Raw genomic sequence first — 16,769 nt, 5'->3', positions numbered from 1 at the left:
ACAGGGCTCTGGTGAGACCACACCTGGAGTATTGTGTGCAGTTTTAGTCTCCAATTTGAGGAAGGACATTCTTGCTACTGAGGCATTGTAGCATAGGTTCACAAGGTTAATTTCTGGGATGGCGGGACTGTCATATGTTGAAATATTGGAGTGACTGGGCTTGTATACATTGGAATTTAGAAGGATGAGAGGGGATCTGATTGAAACATACAAGATTATTAAGGGATTGGACGTGTTAGAGGCAGGAACATGTTGCCGATGCTGGGGGAGTCCAGAACCAGAGGCCACAGATTTAGAATAAGGGGTAGGCCATTTAGAACAAGGTTGAAGAAAAATATTTTCACCCAGAGAGTTGTGGATCTATGGAATGCTCTGCCTCAGAAGGCAGTGGAGGCCAATTCTCTGGATGCTTTCAAGAAAGAGTTAGATAGAGCTCTTAAAGATAATGGAGTCAGGGGATATGGGGAGAAGGCAGGAACGGGGTACTGATTGGGGATGATCACCCACGATCATAGTGAATGGTGGTGCTAGCTCGAAGGGCTGAATGTCCTGCTCCTGCACCTACCGACTGGCCATCCTGGATAATTTATTTCTCCACTTTTTATTTTAATGTTGTTTTGATGAAAGATCTTCAACCCTAAATGTAAAGTTGGCTTTTCTTTCTGCAGATCCTGACACACTGTTCATTACCTCCAACATCTTGTCTTTAAATCAATCCCTTCACTTAGTTCAGGAATTTGTATGCTTTCTTTTTTTTTAAACTTCCTGAGTTCATTTTACGGACCAGTAGGTGCATGTCTGATGCCCATGAAATTCACCCACATATGATTAATAGGCCCAATCATTGCAAATTTGTGGCCAACACGTGGACTGTAGTTTGGACAAATCTATTGTTGTAATGCAACACAGACTTACCCAACTCAGCTTCTGTGGCTGAACGCATTGGGGTTATGGGTGGATGGTCACCGACATCCTGACCCTTCCGAGGACGATTGATGCCTTCAGCAAGTAGTATCTTCACCTACAAAAAATATTTAACTCTCTATCATTGCCATTTTGAAATTATTTTTAAAGCTATATGTGCAAAACAACGAATGACTGGAAAAATGTTGGGTGCATGTTCATCCGGAATTAAAATAACAAGAGGCTGAAGGAAACTCTTCATCCTTTAAGTGGGTGGGGGGGGGAATTTTACATGCAGTCTATTGATTTCGAATGCTTTGGGGCATCCTGAAAAGGATGTTGAAAGATGCTATATAAATGCAAATCTCTTTTTACCAACCTCGTCACTCCAGTTGGGGTTGTTTGCTTGTTGTCGAAGTGTTCCTTTGAGGTCAAAGTTTTCTGGATATTGTGTGGTCTCTGTTCGAGGGTAACTGATGTATCCTTGAGTGTAAAGTTTCTCAGCTATTTGCATGGCATGCTGTGGACCCATCCCTGGTCAAATAATTTTAATGAAGAGAAATGTTAATGAAACACAAAATGATCAGGCAGAAACAATCGACAGTTCATGGAGCATAGATAGATAAGGTGCTGAGAAGGCTGGATTTTAATATCTTCCTGGGAACCTGCTACACAGCCTTGTTCAAAGAGTAAAACCTCTGAGGTTGAATAGTAATAACGATTTGGATTTTACCATCTCCACAAACCTCCACATGAGTACAAAAGAATGACTGCTGTTCCCACTTAATACATCTTTTTGAAAAATACATCTTATTCATCCAAATCAAATTTCTTTGTATTTTATTGGATTTGGTACCACCAGTTAAAAGTAACATTTAAAGATTGTGACAGAGTATATAGAAATGTTTTTTTGGAGATAAATTGGGAAAGGTTTGTAAGAGTAGGTTACATACAAACACTTTAAAACAAATCTTATTTGAAATAAGATTTGCCCCATGCTCGACATATCAGGGCCTCAGAGCTTTTGCAAGAGCTTTGAAAAGTGCTCAAGAGGGGGGCGTGGCAAGATGGTGTAAGGAACAGACGTGCCTTCCAGTCCTCTCCTGACTCTAACTTATTGTTTTGTCTTTAAGTGCCCGTTAAAACTTTTTTAAAAAGTTTATAAATAGTATGAGGTGTTGAATTAATACCTAATGGTATATTTGTTAAAAAAAAGTAAAAGGAAACATCAACAGATTGTTAAAAAATTATATTTTCTGAAATTATCTGAGCCTGCTTGTTTACAAAAAGCCACGACTCAGCATGAAATGGATCCAGGAAAAGAAGCGAAGAATTCGGAGATAAGGAACATTTGAAACTCAAACGTGAATGGGTTGGGCAAGTTTTTTATTCTTCGTTTAATTCTAAGGCAAAAGGTGTGGCAATTTTGGTACATAAGAAACTACCATTTCAGTTACAGAGTGAAGAGAAAAATGGTGGAAGATTATTAAAATTAAATTGTACAATCTTTAATGAGGCATGGACTTTGCTTGATGTTTATGCTCCTAATGTTGAGGATACAGCTTTTGTTGTGGATATGTCTTTATTACTTGGACAATCGAACTCTAATGTGATGATTGGGGGAGATTTGAATGTGGTGTTGGAGCCTTTATTGGATAAGTACTCAAGAGTAATTAAGAAGTCTAAGATGGTAATCCAAGTGATTAATATGATGGCAGATTTGAATTTAATTGATATTTGGCGAAGAGTTAATCCTACAGAGAAATATTTTTCTTTTTATTCCTCGCAACATAATTCTTTTTCTAGAATTGATTATTTTTTAATATCAGCACATTTGCAGGATAGGGTTACATCTGTGGAGTATAAGGCTAGATTGGTTTCAGATCATTCATTATTATTATTAGAATATTTGAGTTCACAAGATGTTCAGAAAGCTTCAAGATGGAGATTTAATACTATGCTATTATGACGCGAATTTAATTCTGTGAAAGAACGGTTGTGGAAAAAAAGACATAGGGCAACATTAAGGTATTCTGCGGTACTGAAGATTTTTTAGGATGGAAATTAGCCAAAGTTCTTTGACAATTCTAAAGAGGTTATGGACTTTGCTCAGTCTCTACCAATCATGCAGTTTCAGGAACGATGTAGTCCTTCAAGTTCTCCAAAGAGAGTAGAGATGTAAGGTGGGATCCAGATTTTTAAAAGAAATGGAAGCAATGATTTAAAAAAATAAATCTTTTATCTTTTTTTTTGAGAAGAGTTTAAATAGTTTAAATAATGATAGTTTAATGAAATGGGAGTTGGGAGAGGGAACTGGGTGGGCACTAGTTTCCAGAAGTCATCAGCTACCTGTGAGTTATCTCACACCCAGTATTTTGGGGGAGTTACCGCTTTGGGCGGTTTAAACAGGAGGAGGTAGTTGTGACCTGCGACCTGTTTTTTTTCTTTTTAATTTTTGGGTTAAGAAGTGAAGGTTTTTTTTAATTATTTTTTTAAAATAAATAAATTTTTTTAAACTCTTTGTTTTCTGATTGTAATTGAGAGGGAATTAGGAGGTTTTTTTCTCTCCTTTTTTTCTCTTTTTTGGGGGGGGTTGCTCTTTTTTCTTTCTTTTTTAAGAGGAAGATAATAAGTCAAAAATTGAGGATGTTGAATTAGATGAAGAGGAAGATGAGGGGAAAGGTGATAAGAAGAAAAAGAAGAAAATTAAGTACAAATACATTGAGGGAGAAGAGTTTAATAAAATTAAGTTAATTTCGATAGAGAATTTTGAAGATGTTATAAATGAAGAATATGGAGAATTTTATAAGAGTTTGAACTTTTTTTTCTTTTTTTATATATAAGGGGAGGGGAAGGGAATAAAAAGTTTATCTGATTGTTTTTCTAAGGGATGTTTTTGTTCTCTCGATGAATTATAAAGGAAACTTGGTATTAATGGAAATTCTGTATTTATGTATTATTAATTATGATTTTTTGTATAACAGATATGTGGTTGATATATGATTTTAATATTTGAACTTAGTTTTAAAGTGGATTTCATTTGTTAAATACATGTATTATGTTTGATTTAAATATATGTTTAAGGGTATTATTTTAGTATTTATATTTTTTTTGTTGTTAGTAATTTTTTGTTGTTGTTAAGTTTTATCTTTTTTTTGTAAGTGGAGTTTTTTTTATTTTATTTACAACATTGTTAATTCATTCTTCACTCTTTATGGGGGGAGGGTTGGACTAATTTTAAATTAGATGATTAATGTTGTGTTATAATTATTGGGGGGGTTAATTTGTGTAGTTTAATGATGTAGTATTCTAATTTTATTATCTTATTTTTTATTATTTCTTTAAATGTAATTTTTATTTTATTCATGTCATAAAATTTTAAATAAAGTTTAAAAAAAAAGAAAAGTGCTCAAGAGACTTCATTAATGGATTGTTGTTTACAAAAGGCAACAGATGAAAGATCTTGTTAGAGTCGCAGATTGTCTGGAAGACAACTTGTTGTTCTAAGAGGGTCATGTGGTTTTGCAAGCAGAGAGAGTCAAACAGGCTTTCTCTGAGTGAGAGAGAGAGAGAGAGAGAGAGAGAGAGAGAGAGAACTTATACAGTGTTACAGCTAACAAGAGCTGCTAGGAGTGGAACAGGACAAACTCACAAGCTTGTAGAAAGCCTTTTTGGAAGATGCCCTGGTTAAAGCCCTTGTGGTTCATGCAAGAGGAAAGGACTGGCTGTCTAATGTTTCACTTGGAATAGAGAAACAAAAGGAGCTCTATGGTGACCTGAAAGAAAGAGGTTATCATCTGGAGAACCCTAAGGGGACAAGTTTCATCAACAAGACACCAGAGTGTCTGATTAAAAAGGAATCAATTGTGGATGTCATCGTACAACAAATCTCTCTGAAAACTGACAAGAACCTTCCTGACCGGTATCATTTACCTTTCAAGCAACAAAGCCTGGTGAACTTTATAAATGTTAAATTCTGTGCACAGTATAAGAATTGCCTGCAACCAGTGAACTTGGGAGGAGTGAGAAGTGAGATTGGACTGTAAACCAAAGAACTTTTCTGAACTTACACACACATTACATACATTGCGCTTAGAATTAGAAGGGGGTTAAGTTAGGTTAAGTAAGTCAATAGTGATAAGTTAAAATTTGATTCTGTTTTCATATTTAAAGATAATTAAAAGCAACTTTTGTTGAAGTAACCATTTGTCTTGGTGAATATCTATTGCTGCTGGGTTTTGGGGTCCTCTGGGCTCGTAACAAGATGCACTGTGCTACATCGGCAACACTGAACACTGCAAATGCATTAAAATGATACTGGAAACTTAAAACACATTGAGATTATGAAAATGCAAAAGTCAGCACCCACGGAGAGAATAAAACAGTTAAAAGAATGCCAATCTTTTGTGGAATGCAAGTAAAAGACAGGCACAGTATCATAAGCAGAAAGTTGACCCCTTTACAATAAATGCAGAAAAATCCTGAGAAACTCAGCAGGTCCCATAGAAACCAAGGTTTCTCCCTGAGCCCTTTGTCAAGGTAGGAGCCTAAAACAGATAGGGGCCTGAATAAAAAGGTAGGGGGTGCACAGCAGGTGGGCATAGACATGTGAGAAAAGCTGAGAGTTGATCAGGGAAGTGATGTAGCTCTGTGAATGCAAAGCTGGAAGAAAGAACAATCGCTCCATCTCCCTCAGTTAGCCCGACAACGCCACTTCACACCCCATCCCCTGTAATCCTTTCTTATAATTCCTCGGTCTCTGATGCATTTTCTTGCAGGACGAAGTCTTCCATGCGAGGTTATCCGAGATATCCTCCTTCAAAAAATTTGGCTTCCTCTCCACTCCCATCAATTCTGCCCTCTCCTGAATATCCTCCATTTCCTGGGCATCTGGACTCGACCTCCCCCACCGATGAAACAAGTCCCTTAGTCTTCACCTACTACCCCTCCAGCTTCTGCACTCGCAATTTCTGTCCCACCTACAACTCTATCCTACCACTAGACACATCTTCCCCTCTTCACCTTCCACAGGGAACTCTGTGACTCTGGAACACTGTTGTCCCCTCATCCTTCCCCACTAATCACAGCCTTGGCACCGACTCCTGTGACTGCATAAAATGCTACACTTGCGCTCTCACCTACTCCCTCACCATCATTCAGGCCCCTAAACAGTCCTTCCAAATGAAGAAACACTTCACTTGAGAATCTGCATGGATCATCTACTGCATCCGGTGCTCCCATTGGTGGTCTTCTCTACATTAGCCAGACTGGGAAATCACTTTGTGAGCACTTTCGCTCTGTCCGCTGTAACAGCGGAGATCTCCCAGAGATCTCTGCCCCATTCCCACGACGACATGTTTGTCCATCATCTGGCTCTGCCAGGCTAAGCCCTCCTGCAAATTGGAGGAACAACATTCCAGCTGGACATCCAGACAACATTGACATCGACTTCTCCTTTTTCCATTATGCTCCCCTTCCCAGCCCTCCTATCTCCTTTCATCCAACTCCCCTCCCATTGTCTCTCTCTCTCTCCCTATCCCTCTGTCTCCTTTCTTCCAGCTCTGCACTCACAGAGCTAACACCACCCCACCCCGATTAACTCTCAGCTTTTCTCTCCTGCCATCCTATCCATGCCCATCTGAGGCCTGTGTTCCTCCCCCTGCCCCATCTTTCCTCCTCTCCCAACCTTTTTATTCAGGTGCCTGGCTGTTTTTTGCTCATAATATGAAAAAGGGTTAGGCTTGAAATGTTGGCTGTATATCTTTGCTTCCTATGGGTGAACTGCAGCTATTTTGCTACAATCATAGCGCCTGCAGATTTTCTTTGTTTCACTGAATGATTTAGACAGTCACACTCAAGCAATAGCAATCCTGAAACCAAAATTAATATTAGGAAATACATCTCTCTCTCTCTAAAATTGAAGGTATTTGTTTGTCCAAGATCTCCCAGTCAGCTGTCTGGCCTCCATTATTTCAAATTTTCTGCATTACTTAATGCAGAAAATCCTCAAAGATGCAAGAGGAATCTTCGCACACATTTTCTTCTCAGTTGAAGAAGATCCCCACCTATTTCCATAGATTTGGAAAATCCCGTCCATGATCAATGGGAAACAGCTGAGGAGAATGAGTCTGTAGAAATAGTTTCATTCAGTTCTTGAGGATTTTCAGAATTTTTTTCTTCATAAGTTCTAACACAGTGGTTCTCAACCTTTTCTCTTTCCACTCGCATCCCACTTTAAGTAATCCCTTTGCCACTGGAGTTCTGTGATTAGTAAGGGATTGTCTAAGGTGGGATGTGAGTGGGAAGGGAAGGTTGAGAACCACTGCTCTAGACCCAATTGCTACTGAAATATTTTTGCTTGAGAAAAATTGTCATTGGTCCATTTCCTTGGAAGTTCTGAAACCTGGCACATAACGAGTCATTGAGGGATGATTAAAACGAGGGTTTTCAAACTTTTTATTTCCACCCACAAACCACCTTAAGCAATCCCTGACTAATCATAGAGCACTGATGGAAGAGGGATGACTTAAAGTGGGATGTGATTGGAAAGAAAAAGGTTGAGAACCACTGGTCTAACATCATCTAGTCTTGATGGTACAGCATACACAGTGACTGCTCTAAACACATGCAATTACATGGTATGATTTTATCCCTACTTATTTTATCCTCGAAAGCTCATCAAAGCATCTAACAGTCAAAAACAAAATCATGTTAATTATACACAATAGGACTTCAATTTTCTGTACCTTGGATGACCCATTTTGTTTTATAAATCTGGACCATGGTGTTGACGATTACCTGCGAAACTAAATTAGGTAGCCCCAAACCATAAAAATACAGGCAAAGTCACCTTTTACCATGCAATTCATCTTCCAACGAAGCAAGGTCACAGATAAGCTATGATTACACTATACTAGTAGCAAGCTGTTAGTGCTGAGATGCGAGGATTTGGAAGTGATTGCTTTTGACACTGGTGCTTTAATGCTCCATTCCCAATAAGTAGCATTTCTCATGACAAACACATATTTTAATGATGAAAGGTTTATAAAAAAACATTCAGTATTATTCATTTGAAATACTCGGACCTCTGATCTTGCGCAAACCTAATTCATCAGTAAGAGCTGTTAATATTACAAGGCATACCAAGGGCAGAGCTTGCTACTCGTAACATCTCCACAGTGTTCAGCGCCTGTGGTCTTTGCTTCACTTTCTCTTTTTTACTCACAGATTGTACCTGCAATAAAACATGAACATAAATAACCAAATTACTTCCAGAATCAAGGATCAGAATCTGTGATTTCAGTGAGATGCTGTCTATCCATAAGCAGGGCTATGTTGCAAGAATGGGAATTACTTATGAATCAAAGGTCCTGGAGTCAACATAATCTGAATGGCTGAACCATGTAGCTAAAAGTATAAAATTGAAGGTATTTGTTTGTCCAAGATCTCCCAGTCAGCTGTCTACATACAATAAATTTACTAATTGCATTAATTAGCAGAAAGGCACCTTCCTTATGGGATGCAGAGGCAGCACCTACGTTTTATTTTAGACCCAGAATTCTCCCCCCCACCCCCCAACAGATCCCTTCTCAATTTATCATCTTCTCCCCATCTCCTCTTCCCTTCCCTACTGAACTTTTCCCCTTCTTTTACCTTTTCCTTGCTTGGTCTCCTCCAATTGCAATCTCCATTCTTTCCACAGTCCTATGGTAAACAAGTTCATTCTTTCGTGAAAGGAGATTACAGATTCCTAGCTCTTTTGACAATTAAGAAATAATTTTATTTCCAGGCCTTTTGTCAATGGAAGGCCAACGCTTATTTCCCATTCTTCGCCCAGAAGGTTAAAAGCCTTTTTGAATTCCTGCAGATCTTGTTTGTCGCATTTTAAAATAATGAGTACTTTTTGTATTGCAGCAAAATTCAGGTGGAAGACAAGAAAGATCAGAATTGTTTCGTGAATGGATTTTAACCATATTGGACTTCTATGACAAAGGATTTTCAGAGTCCCTTTGTTTTACAGCATGAAAACAGGCCCTGGGCTAACTCATCCATGCCAACCAAGTTGTCTACCAAAGCAAGTTCCATGACTTGAGTTTGGCCGCTATCCCTTTAAACCTTCCCTATCTACATACCTGTCTAAATGTTTTTTTAAATGCTGTAATTATACCTATCTCTGTCACTTCCTCTGATAGCTTGTTCCACATACCCACCACCATCAAATGTTCGTCAGGACCCTTTCAAATCTTTCCCCTATCACCTTAAATCTCTGTCCACTAGTTTTAGATTTCCTGACCCTGTGGAAAATAACTGTGACCATTTACTCTATCTGTCCCCTTTGCAATTTTAAAAGGTCAAGCATCACCTTCCATGCACCAAGAAGAAATGTCCCAGCCTCTCCTCGTAACACAAGCCCACCAGTCTCAGTAAGCTTCTTTCCTATCGCTAAATGACCAGAACCACACACAATACTCCAAGTATAGTCTCACAAACTACTGTTTTAACATGATGTCCCAACTCCTGGATGCAATGTCCTGACTAGTGAAGGCAAATGTGGCAAACAAGTTCAAGTTTATTACAATCTGATTGTACAAGTACAAATAGAGTTTTCCAGTCCTTGGTGCAAAACATGCAGATACACAACCAGATATAACACTCAAAGACAAACAATACATAAGCAGGACAAATAAACAGCATTCTCACATTTTTTCAGCCTGGTGGATATGTTTCTCAGCTCTGATACTCCTGTTATCCCTTCCCTGAAAGGAGCAGCTGAAAGATTCAGTGTGCAGGGTGGTTGGAGTCCTCCAGTTTTGTGCTCACTCCTCAACCATCCCGGGAGATCACATCGAGAGGGAGGGGGGGAGACTTTTGTGATCCTCTCTGCCACTCTTATGGTCCTGTGGATTGACCAATCCATTTCTCTGCAGCAACCATACCACATGGATGCAGCCAGCCAGGACACTCTCAATAGAGCTCCTGTAGAAGGTTGACATGATGTTAGCCGGTAGCCTTGCCCGCCTCAGTCTTCTCAGGAAGTGCATTCACTGTTGCGTCTTTCTGACATGTGAGATGATGCATCTCCTTTATTATCTGTGCTGCCACTTTCAGGAAATGTCGTACCTGCGCTTCTGGATCTCTGCTCTCCAGATCCCTACCCTTAAATGTGGTTTTCGTGATACATTTTCCAGATATTACATTTTATATCCTGATTTCTTAAACTCTATGAAATTTATTAAAATTGAGTTTTTGTGGACACAGTCTGTGAACTGTTTAAGCATTTAAATCATTACTCAAGGTCTTTTCTTTGGCTTGGCTTTGCGGACGAAGATTTATGGAGGGGGTAAAAAGTCCACGTCAGCTGCAGGCTCGTTTGTGGCTGACCAGTCCGATGCGGGACAGGCAGACACGATTGCAGCGGTTGCAAGGGAAAATTGGTTGGTTGGGGTTGGGTGTTGGGTTTTTCCTCCTTTGCCTTTTGTCAGTGAGGTGGGCTCTGCGGTCTTCTTCAAAGGAGGCTGCTGCCCGCCAAACTGTGAGGCGCCAAGATGCACGGTTTGAGGCGTTATCAGCCCACTGGCGGTGGTCAATGTGGCAGGCACCAAGAGATTTCTTTAGGCAGTCCTTGTACCTTTTCTTTGGTGCACCTCTGTCACGGTGGCCAGTGGAGAGCTCGCCATATAATACGATCTTGGGAAGGCGATGGTCCTCCATTCTGGAGACGTGACCCATCTATTAAATTGTTGCACCTAGTACGTTATATCCATGTACACTCTTGTTCTCTCATGACACATTCCTGGGGGAACAATCACCGAGAGAATGACAGGGACTGATCCATTTTTTCTCTTTCCTACCTTTGTTTCTTTTGTGGATTTTGTCATGTTTAAATACATCTGTGCCACCTCTCGATCAAACACTCTGACTCGATCCCAGTCTAGAATCATGGAATCACCAGAACGATTACTGACCTGGAATGAAACAAAGAGATTGAGCGTGGAATGACCTCAAATTTTTGGACTGTGCTTGCAGAGTTGTTCATAATTTGGAAACTCATTATTTTTAAAATTGGCATGGTAACAGGAAATATCAGAGCAATAATATCAGCAAAAGCTGCAAGGCAGCTAACAGAGTTTGCTATCGTTACATAGTGAAGAGGAAGTTAAAATAACTGTGGACATTCTGGCTCCTGATGCAGTGTCTGTCTGAGATTCCAAGAACTTACCAATAAATCTGTTGGAATGAACTGGTAATACCAAGATGGTGGATCAATGTGTATATATAACAATGAATAAATCAAGCTGTATACATGTAAATAAGTATTCAAGGTATTCTGCAGCACTTAGGAACTGCAGGGACTGACAAGGAATCATTGATTATTTCATTGATAAATTATTAGTGCAATGCCCAACTTAGCAATTTGATGAGAATCTTCGAGAAGATTTTATTTATTTTCATGTATACAAAATGCACAAAAATCTTTTCTTTTGTTTGTCCTGTAAAGGCACAGAGGTACAAATAAAAGCAAAAGAGATTCCTTTCAGAGACAAGGAGTGTCCATGGGTCCTGCCACTTTCTCTGATCTTACCACCTCCTGCACCCCCGTAATCTCCATAGCCTGTATTTTCCATCAGTGAACGAGAGCTTGCGGCATCCAAACTGCACCTCCTTGACCTTTGGTTCTGGATCCCCCTCAAAGTGTTAAGAAGCATCACATTTAAGGCCTTTCAGGCACACTGCTCAACATTGATACCTTCTCAAATCCTGGACTTGATACAGTTCGCAGAAGCTGGTCGCTAGCAACCTGGTGTGAGGCCTTTAGCTGCTGAGTCGTGAGCTGATGCCTGGTCTGCTGCTGTTGTTTCCTGCTCTGAGGTTTCCTCTTCAGGCTTCCCTTTCAGCAGGTGAGGGTGGGGGTGGCGAGGGGTGATTGCTCTAGTGCTGCTCTAGTACCCTGTGCTGAGCCACTGCTTCCTCAGAGCCTGAAGCCCTTGAAAGCTGGCTTGCTGAACGTCTTGGATCTGGACCTCTGAGGACAATGATATATAGACTGCATAGAGCCTATATATAAAGAACAGAAAGGCCTTGGCCCTGCTCCTACAGCACCGCTGCCACCTTGAGGATTTTACATGCCATACACACTGACTGATTTTTTAAAAATTGGAATCGCAAATGGTTTTAAAACAATAAATCCCCAACATAATCTCATTCCATCCTAATCTTTGTGCACTAATTGAAGTTGCAAGGTTTGGAGGATTTTAGTTAGTTGGATAGACTGGCTAAGCTGGGGCTTAGAGCAAAGGAGGATGAGGGAGATTTTAACTGAGGCATATAAAATGCTGTTACACCAGAAATGAGGAACAGGAACCACCTTTCTTCCTCAGCAAAGATCAAATTCTTCTGGTAACATACTGAGAGAAGAAAAACACTGCAACTACAACGGGGTGGAAGCCATCACCTGAAAGGAGTGCGGAGGCAGAAACTCTAAACGTGTTTAAGGAATATCTGGATATTCCTTTAACAGTCTGGTATGGGGGACACCAATACCCCTGAGCATAAAGCCCTCCAAAATGTAGTGGAAACCACCCTGGATATCACAGGCAAAACCCTCCCCACTATTGAGTACATCTACAGGGAACGGTCGTTGGAGAGCAGCAACAATCATCAAAGACCCACACCACCCAGCACATGCTCTGTGTTCACTGTTGCTATCAGGAAAGGTGCCACAAGACTCGCACCACCAGGTTCAGGAATAATTGCTACCCCTCCCTCATCAGACTCCTCAACAACAAACTCAATCAGGGACTCTTACTTGTGCACTTTATTGATTTTTTTTGTGTTCTCTCTATTTTGCACAGTTTTTTTTCGTTCGTTAACTGTTTACATGTTTATGCTGTGTAGAGTTTTATTTTGCCGTGCCCACAGGTAAAAAGAATCTCAGGGTTGTTTGTGATGTCATGTATGTACTCTGACAATAAATCTGAAACCTGAAGTACTTGCAATGTAACTTTGTGGAGCTATTTTGTTTTGCTCAGCAAGAACATAATAGACAGTGGTAATAAATATGCCAGAAGTTTCTCACATTTTTGAAATTTCCCATACCCAAAAACTAGAGCAACTAATCTCTCACTTTCAAATGGATTCCCCATTTTGAAAAAAAAATCCTCACTTCATGTCCCATAAAAACTGAGATAAAATTCTCACAGTCACCTTCTTTTATTCCACCTCCATACTCTATACATTTCCCCCACCCACCCCAAAAATCTAAAACTTTGATAAACAAGCCTTAATATTATGAAACCAAATTTTTGGGTCAAAATAATTAACTAACTTTTGTTTTCTCTCTAACCTTGGCATAATCCTGTACAAGAACACAAACTCAAATTTATTGTCAGAGTACATACATGATATCATGTACAACCCTGAGATTCTTTTTCCTGTGGGCCAGGCAGAATTACCACTTATCAGTAGTGCAAAAAAACTGTTCTCAAGTATAGATATACAAAAGAGAGAGAAAAAATGTAGCTATTTACTGAAGATGGCATCATTCAGGCAATAAGCACTGCATATTACAAACCTCAATAACTTTGTGAAGGGAAAATACTTCTTGGTTTCCTGTAAAAGGATCACCACATTCAAACCTTACTGGCAAAATATCATTAATGCAGATTAAAGTTTTCACCATACTTGGCAGTATCTTTAGAATTACTTTCTGTGTGCAAGAAGCCTACAGATGGAACAAACAGCATGCAAGCACCTACGATCATTCAGTCCACCTTCATGTACCGCAGATGCAATAGGGAATGCTTCTCCCATGAGGATCACAACAGCCAGAGCAGACACTGCTCTCCCACAGACTGAGGACATTTTCTACAGGATGCAAATCCAGAGTTTCTCATGCCTGATGGAACCCACTCTCTAAATAATCAGAGTATCTACAGCTTTTTAAAGCAAAAAGGATTAGGTGCCTGATGGGGAAGTGCAGAGAGACCTAGGGGTTCTTGTACACCAGTCACTGAAGGCGAGCATGCAGATACAGCAGGCGGTTAAAAAGGCAAATGGTATGTTGGCCTTCATATCAAGAGGGTTTGAGTATAGGAACAAGGATACCTTACTGCAGCTGTACAGGGCTTTGGTGAGACCCCACCTGGAGTATTGTGTGCAGTTTTGGTCACCTTATCTAAGGAAGGATGTTCTTGCAATGGAGGGAGTGCAGAGGCGATTCACCAGGCTGATACCTGGAATGGCAGGAATGACTTATGAGGAAAGATTGCGCAAATTGGGATTGTATTCGCTGGAGTTTAGAAGATTGAGAGGGGATCTCATAGAGACATATAAAATTCTGGCAGGACTGGACAGAATGGATGCAGAAGGGATGTTTCCAGTGATGGGAAAATCCAGAACCCGGGGCCATGGTTTGAGGATAATAGGCAAACCATTTAGGACCGAGATGAGGAGGAATTTCTTTACCCAGAGGGTGGTGAATCTGTGGAATTCATTGCCACAGAGGGCAGTAGAGGCAGGTTCATTAAATATATTTAAGAGGGAATTAGATATATTTCTTCAGTATAAGGGTATTAAAGATTACGGAGAGAAGGCGGGGACGGGGTACTGAACTTTAAGATCAGCCATGATCTCATTGAATGGCGGAGCAGGCTCGAAGGGTCGAATGACCTACTCCTGCTCCTATCTTCTATGTTTCTATGAGTCTTGGTGGGGCCTATTTGCATGCTAGATAACATTATGATTTCATCACAAACCTTTGCTTGCAGGACCCAGTAAGTCTCGGGCTTGAAAGATTGAATCTTGTCATGTCTCTCCACACAGAAACCAAGAGTGGGTGTTTGGCAAGGTCCAAATGAGATGAGAGAACTGTCCAAATTTCCATATTTGCCCTGAAAATATTTGGTCTGAAACCTGAAAAATATAACAGAGGATTGATCACTTATTGAGAAATGACACTTGTAAGGGCTTTTAAAGTTCATTGCATGCACCCATGTGTATATGCTTCATCACCAACACAAGATTATTATGTAAGCAATATCCTTAAAAGTATTCTTTGCTTTGATAGAATATAACAAGCAAAGATGATAACAGTATTGGATGGGGTGGAAATTGATAGGTGAGCTATACTGGAAATGTCAGCTTGCTCAGATGGCTGGTTAATGGATGTGGAGAGATGAGAAAGTATACAGGTTTGCCATAATCTTTCTCTAGTACAGAGGAGGTGTCAAGAATAATGGAGTGGCAAATGTGATAGCATGTTCAACAAAGAGAGCAAGGGCATTCCTAGTAACTTCAAGCTGGTTCCTTTATATCAGTGGTAAGGAAGGTTTTGAAAACAATCTTCAGGGGAAAATAAACAGGTTCAAAGGAGATTCGTTAATTAAGGAGAAACAACAAAGATTTAGCAGATCGTTTTTTTGATCTCGTATACTTTTACCATCAAAGTCATTGGTGGAAGTCACATATAGGCACCACCACCTGTTGGCTCCTCTCAGGTCACCTATCATCCTGATTTGGAAATAACACTGTTTTTCGTCACTGGGTTCCCTTTTGTCCTCTTACCCACAAGTATTGTGGGAGCCTTTATCATTAGAATGACTGTGATTGTGCAAGGTGACAGCTCACCAGCATCTTCTCAAGGGTGATTAGGAATCTGCCATTTATACTGCCAGTATGCCCAAATCCAAATGAATGAATTTCAATAATTGATGGAATGCAAGGACCTTTGGCTGGCAGGATTTTGACAAAGCACGACATAAAAAGGTCAATTAGCAAACCGGAGAGTCAGTCTCTGGGTTATAAATAATTGGTCCAAGAAGAGAAAGCAGTGAATCAGGGTAAATGCTATTCTCCTCCTCCCCCTCCCTGAATGTAAGATGGTAAGATTGTGAAGTTTCACAAAAGGGATACTGCTTTTTAAAAAAAAATAGAAAATAATATGGATATTGGTTTACTGAGTAAAATTTCAAAGTTTGTCAAAACAGATAGTCCCCAACTTATAATGGTCCAACTTACAATTTTTCAAAGTTACGATGGTTTGAATCCGTACTGATCCAACTGCCCCACTCTCTCCCTACAGCTCCGTGTTGGTCCCCACACTGATCCCACTGCCCTGCTCTTTCCCCACAGCCCTGTGTCAGTCCCCACACAGATCTCATTGCCTCCCTCTCTCCTGACAGCCCCTTGTTGGACCTGTGATAGCATATCGATATGTTTTTGGGAGATAAATTGGGAAAGGTTTGTTAGAGTAGGTCATATACAAACACTTTCAAACAGATCTTATTTGAAACACTGGAGCTCTGCCCATGCTAGACATATCGGGGCCTCAGAGCTTTTGCAAGAGCTTTGAAGCATGCTCAAGAGACTTCACTAATGGATTGTTGTTTACAAAAGGCAACAGATGAAAGAGCTGGTTGGAGCTGCATATTGTCAGGAGGAGAGCATGCTGTTGTAAGAGAGTCATGTGGTTTTGCAAGCAGAGAGTAAAACAGGCTTTCTCTCAGAGAGACAGAGATCACGTACAATGTTACAGCCAGCAGATAGCAGCTGGGGCTGGAACAGGACAAGTTGGCAAGCTTATGGAAAGCCCATTTGTAAGACGGCCTGGTCAAAGCACTTGTGGTTCCTGTAAGAGGAGAGAACTGGCTATCTAATGTTTCACTTGGAATAAGTGAAACAAAAAGGAACTCTGTGGTGACCTGAAAGAAAGAGGTTATCATCTGGAGAACATTGAAGGGGCAAGTTTCATCAGCAAGACACTGAAGTATCTGATTAAAAAGGAACAACAAATCACTCTCTGAAACCGACAAGAACCTTCTTGAGCGGTAACCATTTACCTTTCAAGCACCAAAGCCTGGTGAACTTTA

At 40.2% G+C, this 16,769-nt stretch overlaps 1 protein-coding gene across 2 annotated transcripts in view; it reads right to left on the bottom strand.

Moving 5' to 3' along the window:
* top3b (DNA topoisomerase III beta) overlaps positions 1-16,769 on the bottom strand; it is a 76,633-nt gene that overhangs the window by 45,269 nt on the left and 14,595 nt on the right. Inside the window, exons 6-10 of one of the 2 annotated variants that reach the window (XM_069933656.1) lie at positions 14,658-14,814; positions 10,755-10,868; positions 8,047-8,137; positions 1,283-1,437; positions 916-1,021 (exon numbers count right to left, since the gene is read on the bottom strand). In XM_069933656.1, coding sequence (XP_069789757.1) covers positions 916-1,021; positions 1,283-1,437; positions 8,047-8,137; positions 10,755-10,868; positions 14,658-14,814 — 623 coding nt within the window. The remainder of the gene's footprint in view (positions 1-915; positions 1,022-1,282; positions 1,438-8,046; positions 8,138-10,754; positions 10,869-14,657; positions 14,815-16,769) is intronic. The other variant, XM_069933657.1, reaches the window with a different exon arrangement.

The sequence above is a fragment of the Narcine bancroftii genome, chromosome 4 (genome assembly GCF_036971445.1).
Source record: "Narcine bancroftii isolate sNarBan1 chromosome 4, sNarBan1.hap1, whole genome shotgun sequence".
Classification (NCBI taxonomy): domain Eukaryota; kingdom Metazoa; phylum Chordata; class Chondrichthyes; order Torpediniformes; family Narcinidae; genus Narcine; species Narcine bancroftii.
Note: the sequence above shows the minus strand (reverse complement) of the source record. Positions and strands in the feature narration are given on the sequence as shown.